The following is a 14,698-nucleotide window of genomic DNA, read 5'->3' on the forward strand; positions in this document are numbered from 1 at the left end:
TGAAATTTAATTGTTTCCCCTTTTTTGGTTATCTTTTAGATTGACTATGATAGCGAGGGGGAGGAGGCCAGCGACAATGGAGAGGAACCAGAAGAGAAGGAAGATGAAGATTTTTCAGGTAGCGAGCTAAATGAACTGACGGAGCACAGCTTTTTAGAAACTCCTCACGATTTTAACAAGAGCAACAAAGCAAAGAAGAGAAGCAAGCAGAATGCCACAGAGGGCCTGGATGCAATGAGAGTGAATGCGGTGTTAAATTTACATTCTGCAATTGAAGATTATAAATATGATACAGCTGACAGTCTTTGGTGTGAGGTAAGACTAAAAGGCCCCTGTATCACAAAAGTACAAAATGCAGATGATCAACCTGTTGTGCTCAGTCTTATAAAAATAGATATAGTCCATAGTGCCCATACTGCTGTGTGTGGTCAGTCTCCTGTCACGGCAGTGCCTGCTTTCCCAGTATTGAGTCCGAAGAAATCCAGTACTAGGTGTTGGACAAGCAGTCAGGAAATTGAGAGACAGCATTTGGACTTCACTGCTGCCAGCAAGTTAATGTTGTTCTTCAATGGCCTGACTCCCATTGAGATCTCAAACCTCAATTTGTTACTGTTCTTGCTGCTGATTGCTAAGTGCTCTATTACAAATGTGAAAGTGCCAGGGCAGCTTTTTATTTTGGTGAAATATTGGCTACTCTAATATTGAGATTGCAATGGAAATTAATAGAATAAACTATCCTTAATTTGTTACACCCACTGATATTTTGTGGATAAAAGTTGGCTTCAAAATATACTTGCCCTGTGTTAGAAAATTGCATTGTCTGTTTTAAGTAATAAAGCACAGTGTAGCTGGAGATTCCTGGAGGCTCAATGTGCATTGGGATAGGACATATGCCTGCCACTCTGTCTTACCCCTAACAGGTGCGATAAACCGTACATGCCCTCCCCACCCTAACAAAAAGCCACACTCGATAATGTCTTTTGGGGCACTCCCTCAGGTGCCAGCCCCACAGATACAGAAGTTTTAAGGTGGCACATTTGAGTGAGGGGACAGGTGTAAGGATCATAGACTTTTATCTCCAACAAAGGCACTGTTTTGCAGCAGTCATTTTCTTTATGGCAGTTAATTGCCATTGGGAACCAGCATTCTAAGCCTCATTTCCACATGAACACCAGGAGAAAGAAGGCAGAAATGACATGATTTCCCGTGGCTAATGATCATTGTAATCTGGTTAGACTGGGCATGGACAATGGCACTGTCCCATCCTAATGACATCCTGTGGATATCCCTCATCCCTCCTCAGAACAGGTTAAGACCAGAATCCATGCGTGAAGAGAACAGAATTGAAATGGTTGAATCCTTGGGCTATTTTAAGGCCCGCCCTGGTTTCTGCTCAGCAGTCTTGGTTAATATGATCCCCAAGTAAGTGATGTTAGATCGTGGACAGAATGTGCGGAACAATGTACTCCACAACGTGACTGCCTGTAAACAGTGCCGTTAATGGGTCTCCATTGTCCAACACCTATATCTTAAAACTGCAGCCATATGCAACCTGCAAGCCCAGGTAATCCATGCTGTGCATGTGGTTCTTGTAATCCAGTTATGTTTGAATTCTGTAGGCTTGGAATTTTAGAAAGTGCTGTTGACCCATCGGTGAATAACTCCTACCAAGATGCGTTTTGTTTTTCAGGGATTAGTGGGATCATGGCTCTAAACTTTATATGTAACCTGTGGTGTATATCTAGTGGTCCACAAAAATTACTGATTAAAGCATTTTTGTGAATTGCATTCCATTTTAATTTAGAATTTAATTCCAATAAAGTTATTAGGCAGGAAAGAAAAGTGTATTCTTTAATGATTTTAATATATGTGCATGGGTGTTTTGAAATCAGGACTAGTCATTTTTGTGCACATGCTAACACTGTGCCAGTATCTCAAAAAATAGTTTGAGAACTTAGATGATGCTCAGGAGCATCTGGTTGTTATTGTTGTTAAAACTATCAGTTGGATATTTTCTAATGATTTATGTATTCATGTATTATGTATTATTATGTATGTTCCACAGGTCACTCTGAAGCTTCCCATTATGAAGGTGCACTTTGACCTGTCCTCGCTGGCTATGTCAATAGCACAAAACGCAGTTGTTCATGAAACTAATGGAATCAGTCGTTGCCTCCTGAATGAAACAACCAACAGAAAAGGAGAGAAAGAATCTGTTTTGAATACGGAAGGAATAAACCTCACTGAGATGTTCAAGTATGATGATGTACGTATAATATTTTGGCTGGCACTATTGTCTTGTAACTTGGAAAAGGGACAAGAAAGGGAAGACTGTGGCATAGTGGTATTGTTACTAGGATATTGTCACTAGATTAGTAATGGAGAGACCCAGAATAATGTTTTGCGGATAAGGTTCTGCCACATTGCTCAGGCAGTCCGTTACCAAACTGTACCTTGGTTTTGCCGTTCACATATTCTGATCACTTAATGGACACTTTCAACACTTTCTTAGCCTTCTACATGCTCATTCCTTTTGTCCAATTCCAGCGCCCCTCCCTACCCTCAGAGTATAAATCTCTGCCATTCTTTTTCCCCTGAGCTCTGACGAAGGGTCATTTAGACTCAAAACGTTGGCTCTACTGTCTCCACATATGCTGTCAGTCCGGCTGAGATTTTCCAGCACCTTTCTGTTTTTGTAATGTTCTGTAAACATGGGTTTGAATCCCACGACAAGTGGTGAAATTTGAATTCCTTTTTTTTTAAAAGACATCTGGATTTAAAAGTCCCATGATGACCCGGAAATTAGCTTTTTGTTGTTAAAAACCCATCTGGTTCTGAAGGAAGTCTCTCAGCCTTACCATGTGGTTGACTCATGGTGTGCTCTTCGTGCTCCATGTGGGAAGCTGGGAACATATCCAGTGTCCAGGGGCAGCGTGTATGCAGCAAATGTCTCCATCTGCAGCTCCAGAAGCGTGGGTTTTGGAGCAGGACTCTGAAGCATCTTTAAGGTGGAGTATCATGGATGACAAGTATAAAGGGGTGGTCACACCGTAGGCTAAGATTTCACAGGCATGAAGAGAATGGGTGACCACCAGGAAGCGCAGGAAGGTGCAGCAGGGATCTCTTGTGGCCATTCCCCTGAAAAAAAAATATTGCTTTGGACACAGATGGGAATGACCTGTCAGGGGAAATGCAACAGCCAAATTCGTTGCATCATCGTTGGTTCTGTTGCAGAGGGAAGGAGTAAAAAGTTTGGGAATAGATAGGTGTTTCCGTAGCTGCAAATGAGCCTCCAGGATGGTATGTCCTCTCCCTAGTGCTAGAGGGATGCCATATCCCTCTAGTTCCTGTGTATTCATGTTTCTATCCATATGCCTTTTGAATGTTGTTATAGAATCTGCTTTGACCACTTCTTCCAGCAGCATGTCCAGGCATTCACCATTCTCTCTGTGGAAAACTTGCTCCTTACCTCTCTTTTAAACTTTCCTCCTTTCACTTTTAACCTATGCCCCTCAGTAATTGACCCTTTGACCCTGGGAAAAAGACTCAGACTATCTTCTGTCCAAGTCTGTCATAATCTTGTAAATCTCTACCAGGTCTCCCCTCATCCACCGATTAAACCAATGAAAACAATCCAAGTTTGTTCAACCTTTCTTCATAGTCCATATCCTCCAAACAAGACAACATTCTGGTAGATCTCTTGTGCGCCCTTTCCAGTGCATCAACATCCGTTTGGTAGTACAGCAACCAGAATTGTACACAATAACCAAATATGGCCTCACCAAAGTCTTATGCAGCTGCAACATGATTTCTAATTTCTATATTCAACACCCTGGATGATGAAGGCCAGCATGCCATATGCCTTCTTGACCACCTGAGTTGCCACCCTTCAGGGAACTGTGGATCTGCACACCTAGGTCCCTCTGTATGTTAATATTTTTAAGGGCTCCACCATTTATTATATACTTTCCTTCTACACTAGACCTTCCAAATTGCAATACCTCACATTTGTCCGGGTTAAATTCCATCTGCCATCTTTGGCCCAGATCTCCAGCTGATTTATATTCTGCTGTATCCTCTGACAATCCTCCTCATTATCTGCTATTCCCCCAATTTTTGTATCACCTGCAAATTTACTAATCAGACCACCGACATTTTCCTCCAAATCAGTCACATATTACAAACAGCAGAGGCCCGAGCACTGGTCCTTGTGGAACACTGCTTGTCACAGACCTCCAGTTAGAAAAGTACCCTTCCATTGCTGCTGTCTGCTTTCTATGTCCAAGCTAGTTTTGTATCCTTCTTACCAGCTCACCTTGGACCCCATACGACTTCACTTTCTGTATCAGCCTGCCATGAGGAACCTTAGCAAAGGCTTTACTAAAGTCCATGTATACAACATCCATTGCCCTGCCTGGTCAATTTTTCTTGTCACTTCCACAAAGAATTCAATCAAGTTTGTGAGACATGACCTACCCTTCACAGAACCATGCTGCCTATTGCTTGTAAGCCCATTCTTTTCCAGGTGTGAGTACATCCTGTCCCTAAGAATGTTCCCCAATAATTTCCCACCACTGATGTAAGGTTCACAGGCCTGTAATTTCCCAGGTTGTCTCTTCTGCCTTCTTAAACAGAGGATCAATGTTAACTAGTCTCCAATTCTGTGGTACCTCAGCCGTGGCTAAAGATATTGGTCAAGGCCTCAGCAATTTATTCCCTTGCCTCTCTCAGGGGTGCAGATTGGTCGGTGGGACTGCTGAGGAACTGTGGAGGATCTTTAAGGAGATCTTTTTTGGTGCTCAGCAGAAATATATTCCAATAGTAAAGAAGGAATGCAGGAGAAGGGATAATCAGCCGTGGTTATCGAAGGAAATAAAGGAGAGTATTAAATTAAAAGCTGATACTTTGAGTGGCTAAAAGTAGCGGGCGAGTAGAAGATTGGGAGAGGTTTAAAAATCAACAAAGATTGACTAAGAAGTTGATAAAGAAAGGAAGGATAGTCTATGAAGCTAAACTAGCACTAAATATAAAAAAGGACAACAAGAGTTTTTACAAATATATAAAGAGGAGGAGGCTGGCTAGAGTGAATATTGGACCCTTAGAGGATGAGAGGGGGGATTTATTGGTGGGAGATGAGGAAGTGGTGGAGGCCTTAAATAAGTTTTTTGTCTTGGTCTTCACGGAGGAGGACGCGACTAGTTTGCCGGATATTAAAGATAGAGGGATGGTAGGAGTTGAGGGCCTGAATGCGATTACTGTCACTAGATAGGTAGTGCTTGATCGACTAGCAGGACTGATGGTGGACAAGTCCCCAGGACCGATGGAATGCATCCCAGGGTTCTGAAGGAAATGGCAGAGGTGATAGTGGATGCCTTATTGATTATTTACCAAACTTTGTTGGATTCCGGGGAAGTGCTGGAAGGTTGGAAAACGGCTAATGTTACACCGCTGTTTAAAAAAGGTAGCAGGGAATTATAGGCCAGTTAGTTTAACGTCTGTTGTTGGATAAACGCTTGAATCCGTCATCAAAGAAGAAATAGCGAGGCAGCTAGAGAAGAATTGTTTGATAGAGCAGACGCAGCACGGATTCGTTAAGGGGAAGCCGTGTCTGACGAATTTATTGGAATTCTATGAGGATGTGACTAGTGCGGTAGACAGAGGGGAACCGGTGGATGTAGTGTTTCTCAATTTTCAAAAGGCGTTTGATAAGGTGCTGCACTTCAGAAGGTTAGGGGGCATGGAGTTGGGGGTGAGGTGTTAACGTGGATAGAGGATTGGTTGTCTAATAGGAGGCAGAGGGTTGGTATCAATGGATGCTATTCTGATTGGCGGTTGGTGACTAGTGGAGTGCCGCGGGGATCGGTGCTGGGGCCTCCGCTATTTACCGTTTATATAGATGATCTGGAGGAGGGGGCTGAGTGTAGGGTGACGAAATTTGCTGATGACACAAAGATGAGTGGAAAAACAAATTGTGCGGAGGGTGTGGAAAGTCTGCAGAAGGATCTAGATAGGCTGATCGAGTGGGCGAGGACCTGGCAGATGGAGTAGAATGTTAGCAAGTGTGAGGTTATCCACTTTGGCAGGAATAATAGTAGGAGGGATTACTATTTAAAGGGCGAAAAGCTGCAGCATGCTACGGTGCAGAGGGACCTGGGGGGTCCTTGTGCATGAGTCACAAAAACCCAGTCTGCAGGTGCAGCAGGTGATCAAGAAGGCGAATGGTATGCTGGCCTTTATAGTGAGGGGGATAGAATATAAAAGCAGGGAGGACTTGCTGCAACTGTACAGGGCACTGGTGAGGGCGCAGCTGGAGTACTGTGTGCAGTTTTGGTCGCGCACTTGCGCAAGGATATTTTGGCCTTGGAGGGAGTGCAGAGGAGGTTCACTAGGCTGATACCGGAGATGAGGGGGTTGGACTATGAAGAGAGACTGAATAGACTGGGTCTGTACTCGTTGGAGTTTAGAAGGATGAAGGGGGATCTTATAGAGACATATAAGATAATGAGAGGGATGGATAGGGTAGAGGTAGAGAGATTCTTCCCGCTCAGAAAGGACAGCAGGACTAGAGGGCACAGCCTCAAGATAAGGGGGGAGGCAGTTTAGAACGGAGTTGAGGAGGAACTTCTTCACTCAAAGGGTGGTGAATCTCTGGAATTCTCTGCCCATTGAAGTGGTGGAGGCTGCCTTGCAAAATATATTTAAGATGCGCGTAGATAGGTTTTTGGCAGACAAGGGAATTAAAGATTATGGGGAGAAAGCGGGAAAGTGGAACTGAGCCACTTCAGATCAGCCATGATCTTATTGAATGGCGGGGCAGGCTCGAAGGGCTAGATAGCCTACTCCTGCTCCTACTTCTTATGTTCTTAAGTTGTGTTAGTATTCTGAGATAGACTCTATCTGGCCCTGGGGCATTGTCCACCTTAATGTTTTTCAAAACTCCCAATACCTGCCCCCTTTTTATTTCAACATCCTCCTTTCTATATTCACCATCCACCACATCCTTCTCCTTTGTGAATACTGATGCAAAGTACTTGTTAAGGACCTCACCCACCTCATCTAGCTTGTTGACAGGGTTTACTTTGAGGTTTTGTATTGCTGAATTTAAGCTAAATACAGAGACACATGAAGCTCAGTGTATTTATATTAAAACGTGATCTGCTTAACCAAATGATTAAATGGCAGAATGATATAGGGAAGACCACCACTCCAAGTAGAGAATGTGGGCAGCCCAATATCACTCTGAAAAACAGTGCCTCTGTGAGGGCAGTTGTACGTTTTCAAAATCATATTTTCCACCTTTCCGCTAGGCATTATCCAGTAAACATTACTACAGATCAGTCAATAATCATCCTGTCATCAACTGCAGCCTATAACAATTTACATCCTGACCTCATGAAATCTTATTTGTCCTTAATTTTGGATGTTACCTCCCTCGGTAGGTCAGCAACACAGGACACTGGACAGTGACATGGGAGGATGATTCCTACAGACTCAAACCCATGTGACGCTCCTATGACCCTGAGAAAATCCTTACGTCTGCCTTGCACCTGTGTTATCAGTTTTGAGCTGTATAGTCCTATTCATCAAACTGGCATTGGTAGCCATTTTGTTCCCAATAACTGCTGATGAAGTGGACACAGTCAGTAAAATCATTGTCCTGCAAAGTGCAGGCTCTGTCTACCACCTCAACCCATCAAGCCCTGCTGTATCTTGATGCTGGCTGAAATTTCACAAAATGTATTCTAAAAGCAAACTGCATCCATTTTATAAGTTCAAAATACGTGTTTTAAATGAGGAATACTTGTTATTCAGTTAGATCCATCTTTAAGTGACAGCTTCTTGTCAGCACTTTCTATAAGATCATTCACTCTTTAGTCAGTATTGTGTTAGTGTTCTCAAACCATGATTATGTTTTTTCTATTAGCCTAATTTAGCCTCCCCTCCGTCATAGCTCCACACACAAATTCCCTCCACTGTCCTTGAGTAGGCCTACCCTTTCCATAGCTACCCTCCTTCTATAAGCATAAAAAGTCTTGGGATTCTCCTTAATCTTGCCTGCCAAGGACATTTCCCTTTTTGCCCTCTTATTCCTATTTAAACTCTTTCCACTGCCTTTGTATTCTTCAAGAACCTGATCCGTTTTTAATTTTCTGAAATTTATATATGCCTCCTCCTTCTTTTTCACTAAGCCCACAATCTTGCTTGTCATCCAGGGTTCTCGAATCTTGCTACCTTTCCTCATTATTACAGACATACTTGTCCTGAGTTGTTAACAACTGACTTTTAAAAGACTCCAAAATATCAGATGTGGATTTACCCCCTACACCTCTCCCAGTTTACACTCCCTAGTCCCTGCCTAACATTGTTGTAGGCAGTTGTAGCCTTCCGCTAGTTTAGTACTTTCATTTTGGGGCTATTTCTATCCTTTTTTAACAAGTATTTTGAAAATTATAGAATTGTGATCACTGTTCCCAAAATGGTCCCCCACTGAGATAATCACCTGTCTGGGCTCGTTTCCCAGAGCCAGGTCTAAGATAGCCACTTCCCTATTTGGACTGTCTACATATTGTCTCAAGAAGCACTGTTGGACACACTGAACAAACTCTGCCCCCTCCAAGCCCCTGGCACTAAAGGAATCCCAGTCTGTGTTGGGGGGAGTTAAAATTACCCATCACAACAACCTGTTGTTTCTACATCTTCCCATAATCTGCTGAAATATCAGTTGCTGCACTTCACAGTGGCTGTTGGGAGGTCTATAGTACAATCCCATCAGTGTGATTGCACTGTTCCTGAGTTCTATCTATGTGGCCTCACTGCATGATCCCACCAACATATCCTCCCTCTGTATAGCTATGACATTCTCCCTAATCAGTAAAGCAACACCCTCACCTCTTTTGTCACCATCTCTATCTCGCCTGAAGCATTTAAGTCCTGGAACGGTAAGCTGCCAGTCCTGCCCTTCTTTTGCCGAGACTCCATAGTTGCCACAACATATAGTTCCATGTCGTAATTGAAGCTTTAAGTTCATCCACCCTACCTGTCATACTCCTTGTGCTAAAGCAAATTCACCTCAGACCATTTGCCCTTTCATATTTTGTGTACTCTCCCTGTGTTTTATCTCTCTTAGCCTCACTGAGTTCTCCACAGTCTCTGTACTCTGTATTATGGCCCTTCTGGATTTTTGTCTTCGATTTCTCTGCCTTCCACCTTTCCCCTTACTGCCTTCTGTTTCTGTCCCCACTTTTCTTCCCCTTGGCTTCCTGCATCGGTTCCCATCCCCCTGCCACATTAGTATAAACCCGCCACAAAACCTTTAGCAAACACTTACCCCAGGACATTGGTTCCAGTCCTGCCCAGTTGCAGACCATCCAATTTGTACTAGTCGACCTCCCTCAGAACTGGTTCCAATAACCCAGGAATTTGAATGCCTCCCTCTCGCACCATCCCTCAATTCACCTTAACTATCCTGACATTCCCACTCTGACTAGCACGTGGCACTGGTAGCAATCCTGAGATTACTACCTTTTGAGGTCCTACTTTTTAGTTTAATTCTGAATTCCTAAATTCAGTTGGTCAGAGAAAAAAGACAGGATATTTTGGATGAATATGTGGCTGAAAAGATGGTGTGAGGGGGTGGGTTTCAGATTCATATTGAGTGACAGAGCAGGTTCGAAGCCTAAATGGTATCCCCCGTTCCTATTTTCTATGTTTCTTAAATGAAAGTCCTAGCAAGCCAGTAAGTTCAAGGGCAATTAGGGATGGCCAATAAATGTGGGCCCAGTCAGCAATGCCCACATCCTCATTGGAAAAAATAAATCCACTGACAAGCAAACTAAAAAAAGCCAGAAAGAAATCAGCTTATGCCACCGACTTCCTGTTGAAAGCAGATAACCAAATTTAACAAAAAAAATGAGAATGAAATAAAGGAATCTGGACCTAGCTGCTAATAATCTTACTGTAATTGATACAATCAAAGTTTAAAGTTTATTTATTAGTGTCACAAGTAGGCTTGCGTTAACACTGCAATGAAGTTACTGTGAAATTCCCCGAGTTGCTACTCTTCGGCGCCTGTTTGGGTACATGGTGCTCCGGTTTCCTCCCACATTCTGAAAGACGTGCTGATTAGGTGCATTAACCTGATCAGGCACTGGACTTTGGCGACCAGGAGAATTTCACAGTAACTTAATTACAGTGTTAATGTAAGCCTTACTTGTGACTAATAAATTCATTTTAAAAAACTGAGGGAGAATTTAGCATGGCCCGTGCACCTAACCAATCTTGTATCCATCCATCTTGAACTATTTTGCACCACCTCTATCAGTTACAAGACTGTTTGTATAGAAATGAACCTTAACAAAGATATTTGCATATTTGCTAGGGTGTAAAGAAAACATCATTGAAGAACTGGAGGGAAGATTAGGGAGGGTGGAACCTATTGGATAGCTTTTCAAAGTACATGATGAGTTGAATGGCCTGCTTTCGCACTGTAGGGAGCTGTATGTAATTCTATGAAGTTACAATTTGAATTAAAACACAGTGGTGTCCTGTCATGCTGTGACATGGAAATAATAGAAGAGCTTTATCAAAGAGTGGCAGTCATGATGGAATGAATAGCATCTTTCATGCTCTATGATCCTTTCATAGTTCTGAAGCTATTTCAGTTATCTGCTGCATTGAATTTTCCTAATAACATATTCCCTGGCAATGTGACATTTCCGGGGAAAATTACCCTCTTGGTTTTTTTTTATTTTTGTAATTTTTGCATAACTCCAACCACATGATCTTGTGGTTGAGAACAGTACTGGCTCTTGTATTTTTTTTAAACAGTCCTTACTTTAACTTGCTGCCAATACTTCAGAGTTGTTCTGTTTTGCAGTGCCCATAGGTATTATTATTTTCACCAAATTATTGTTTTGTTTTTGCTTTTTTTTACCAAGTTTCATATTACAATATCTTTGTCAGTAAACAAGTGGGGAGAGACTGAAATGCTGCAGTGCAAAGGGAACAGGGGATCCTCGTACATGAATCACAAAACTTTAGTATGTGAGTACAAGAGGTAATTGGGAAGGCAAATGGAATGTTGGCCTTTATCGCAAGAGATATGGAGTATAAAAGCAGGAATGTCTTGCTACGACAATGCAGGACATTAGTGAGAACCAACGAGGACAGGTTGATCAGGTTGGACCTAGACTCAGAGGTGTACAAGAACGATTTTATTGATACATGTATGATTCTGAGAGGGCTTGACAGAGTAGTTAATATGCAGGTACAGCAAGCAATTAGGATGCTAAGAGGATCTAGAGGATCTAGATCTAGAACTAGGAGTACCGTTTAAAAATAAACTGGCTCCCGTTTAAGAGAATGAGGAGGGATTTCTTCTTTGCAAGTCATTAGTTTGTGAAATTCTCTTCCCCAGAGAGCAGTCAATGATGAGTAATTGAATATATTGAAGACTGAGTTAAATTTTTGATTGACAAGGGAGTCAAGGGTCATGTGGGTAGGCAGGAAAGTAGAGTTAAGGCTGCAGTCTAGTCAGTCGTGATCTCACTGAATGGTGGAGTAGGCTTGATAGTTTGAATGGCCTACTGTTGTTTCTTATTATCTTGTGATCTTAAGTATAAAACTAACTTTGGAAATTTAAACAAGATCCAGTTTTCAAACCAATTCCAAATGTGTTCCATATTTAAGGGTAAAGTTTATTCGTGTCACAAGTAGGCTTACATTAACGCTGCTATGAAATTATTGTGAAAACCCCCTAGTCGCCACATATGGGCTGCTGTTCGGGTACACTGAGTGAGAATTTAGCATGAGTTTAATTATACTGCACTACCCCCAGGACAGCCCAGCCCCTATGTGCAAATACAGATTGTGGGTCAAAAAGTCAAATGTGATCAGTTGATAACTGACTATATTATGGTGTCAGTACTGGGATGAGACTAATTTGAATTTCATATTCCTAATGCCTGATGGTGGATAGTCAATGCCAACATTCAAGGAGTGCATGGGTGAACTGCAACAATTGTTTATTCCTGTCTGGCGCAAAAGTAAAATGGGAAAGGTGGCCAAACTATGGCTTACGAGGGAAATTAGATATAGTATTAGATCCAAGGAAGAGGCATACAAATTGGCCATCAAAAATTGCAGACCTGAAGATTGGGAGCAGTATAGAATTCAGCAAAGGATGACCAAGGGATTGATTTAGAAGGGGAAAGTAGAGTACGAGAGTAAGCTTGCAGGGAGCATAAAATCTGATTATAAAAGCTTCTTGGGTGTGAAGAGGAAAAGATTGGTGAAGATAAATGTAGGTCCCTTACAGTCAGAAAGAGGGGAATTTATAATGGGGAACAAAGAAATGGCTGACTGACTGAATACATGCTTTGGTTCTGTCCTCACAAATGAGGACACAAATAACTTTTCAGAAATTTTCGGGAACAGAGGGTTTAGTGAGTGGGAGGAATTGAAAGAAATCAGTGTTGGTAGAGAAATGACGTTGGAGAAGTTGATGGGATTGAAGGCTAATAAATTCCCAGCACCTGATGATCTACACCCAGAGCACTTGATAGAGTGGCCCTACAAATAGTGGATGTATTGGTGGTCAGCATGATCATAATGAATAGTGGAACAGGCTTGAAGGGCCAAATGGCCTACCCCTGCTCCTATTTCCTGTGTTTTTATGATTCATTATCTCTGATCCTCTTTGTTTCTTATCGTTTAGATTTTGGACCTCAATCGCTTGTATTCAAATGACATCCAAGCCTTTGCCAGCACTTATGGTATTGAAGCTGCTCTAAGAGTTATAGAGAAAGAAATAAAAGATGTCTTTTCTGTATATGGTAAGGCTTTTTTTCCTCATCTATAACAGTGCTGTTGGACAGGGAGTTGCAAGATTTTAACCCAGTGACAATAAAGGAATGACAATGTATTTCCTAGTCAGAGTGATTTGTGACTTGGTGGGGAACTGGTGGGTTGTGGTGTTACTGTTGTGAAGTCCTTGTGCTTCTAGGCGGTCTTGAGTTAGGACGGTGCTGTTGAAGGTGGCTTGGTAGTTGCTGCAATTCCTCGTGTAGATGGTACACATTGCTGCTACTTACACCAGTGGTGGAGGGAATGAATATTTAAGGTGGCAGATGTGGTGCTGATCAGGTGGGCAACGTTTCCCTAGATTATGTCAAACTTCTTGAGTGTTGTTGGAGGTGCACTCGTCCAGGCAAGGGGAGAGTATTCCATCTCACTCCTGACTTGTGCCTCACAGATAGGCTTTGGAGAATCAGGAGGTAGGTCACTTGCCACAGAATATCCAACCTCTGACCTGCTCTTGTAGCCATTGTATTTATATGGCTCATCCAGTTAAGTTTGTGGCCAGTGGTAACCCCTCTGGATGTTAGTGATGAGGAAAGCAGTGACAGTAGTACTGTAACTTATCGAGTGAAGTTGGTTAGATTCATTCCTAAAATCATAGGATATGGTCATTGCTTGGCTCGTGTGATACAAATGTTACATGCCACACATCAGCCAAGTCTGACTATTGTTAAGGTCACAGATTCATTAAAGGACAAAAGGAGGCCATTCAGCCCATCGTGTCAGTGCTGGCTCTTGAGCAGTTCACCTACTGCTGTTCCTCTGCCTTCTCCCTGTAATCCTGGGTATTCATCTTTTTCAGATAATAATTCAATTCTGTCTTAAAATACTTCAATTGAATCTGCCTCGGCCACACTCTCAGCAGCACATTCCAGATGTTAACCACTTATCCCACAAGAAGGTTTTTCCTTGTGTCTCTATAACTTCTTTTCCCAGATAACTAAGTCTGTGCCCTCTTGTTCTCGATCCTTCCACCACCAGTGGGAGTAATTTTTCCTTGCCTACTTTGTTCAAACTGCTAATGATTTTAAATACCCCCATCAAATCTCTGCCAACTTTCTCCAGCGAAATTGGTTCCAAATTCTCCAACCTCTCTACGTAACTGAATTCTTCATCTCATGAATCCTTCCCACACTGTCTCTCAATGCTCTCCCATCCTTCCTAAAGTGCAGCACCCAGAATTAGACACACTGCTCCAGCTGAGGCCAAACTTGTCTTTTATACAAGTACTTCATACCTCTATTAATTAAGCCTAGGGTATTGTATGTCTTAACCATTCTCTCCATCTGTTTTGCGTCCTTCAATGACAGCACATAAGTCACGCTGCTGCTGTAACCCATTTAAAATTGTGCCCTTTGTTTTACATTGTCTCTCTGCATTTTTCCTACCAAAATGAGTAACTTCACACTTCTCTGCATTGAATTTCATCTGCCATTTGTCTGTCAATTCCACTGACTTGACTCTGTCCTTTTGAACTTCTACACTATGCTCATCACTGTTTGCTAAGCTTCCAAATATTGTGCAGATTTTGTGCCCTCTACATTAAGGTCTAGGTCATTAATATATACCAGGAAGAACAAGGGTACCAACAGTGACTCTTGGGGAAACTACACTATCTTACTGTCGCCTGAAAAACCATCCATTAGCATTACGCTCTGTTTGTTGTCATTCAGTCAATTTCATATTCACGTTGCTACTGCCCCTCTTATTTCATGAGCTAGAATTTTGCCCACAAGTCTGTTGTGTGGCATTTTATAAATACCTTTTGTAAGCCCATGTACACCACATCAACAGCATGCATTAACTTCATCAATTCTCCCTGTTACCTCTTCAGAAAAAC

At 42.3% G+C, this 14,698-nt stretch overlaps 1 protein-coding gene across 1 annotated transcript in view; it reads left to right on the forward strand.

Annotated features, from left to right (window-relative positions):
- Positions 1–14,698, forward strand: part of polr1a (RNA polymerase I subunit A) — a 152,266-nt gene that overhangs the window by 111,776 nt on the left and 25,792 nt on the right. The window contains exons 30-32 of the mRNA XM_080198507.1: positions 40–315; positions 2,066–2,266; positions 12,716–12,833. Of these exons, the coding sequence (XP_080054633.1) occupies positions 40–315; positions 2,066–2,266; positions 12,716–12,833 (595 nt within the window). The remainder of the gene's footprint in view (positions 1–39; positions 316–2,065; positions 2,267–12,715; positions 12,834–14,698) is intronic.

The sequence above is a fragment of the Carcharhinus amblyrhynchos genome, chromosome 1 (assembly GCF_965287045.1).
Source record: "Carcharhinus amblyrhynchos chromosome 1, sCarAmb.v2.hapA, whole genome shotgun sequence".
Classification (NCBI taxonomy): domain Eukaryota; kingdom Metazoa; phylum Chordata; class Chondrichthyes; order Carcharhiniformes; family Carcharhinidae; genus Carcharhinus; species Carcharhinus amblyrhynchos.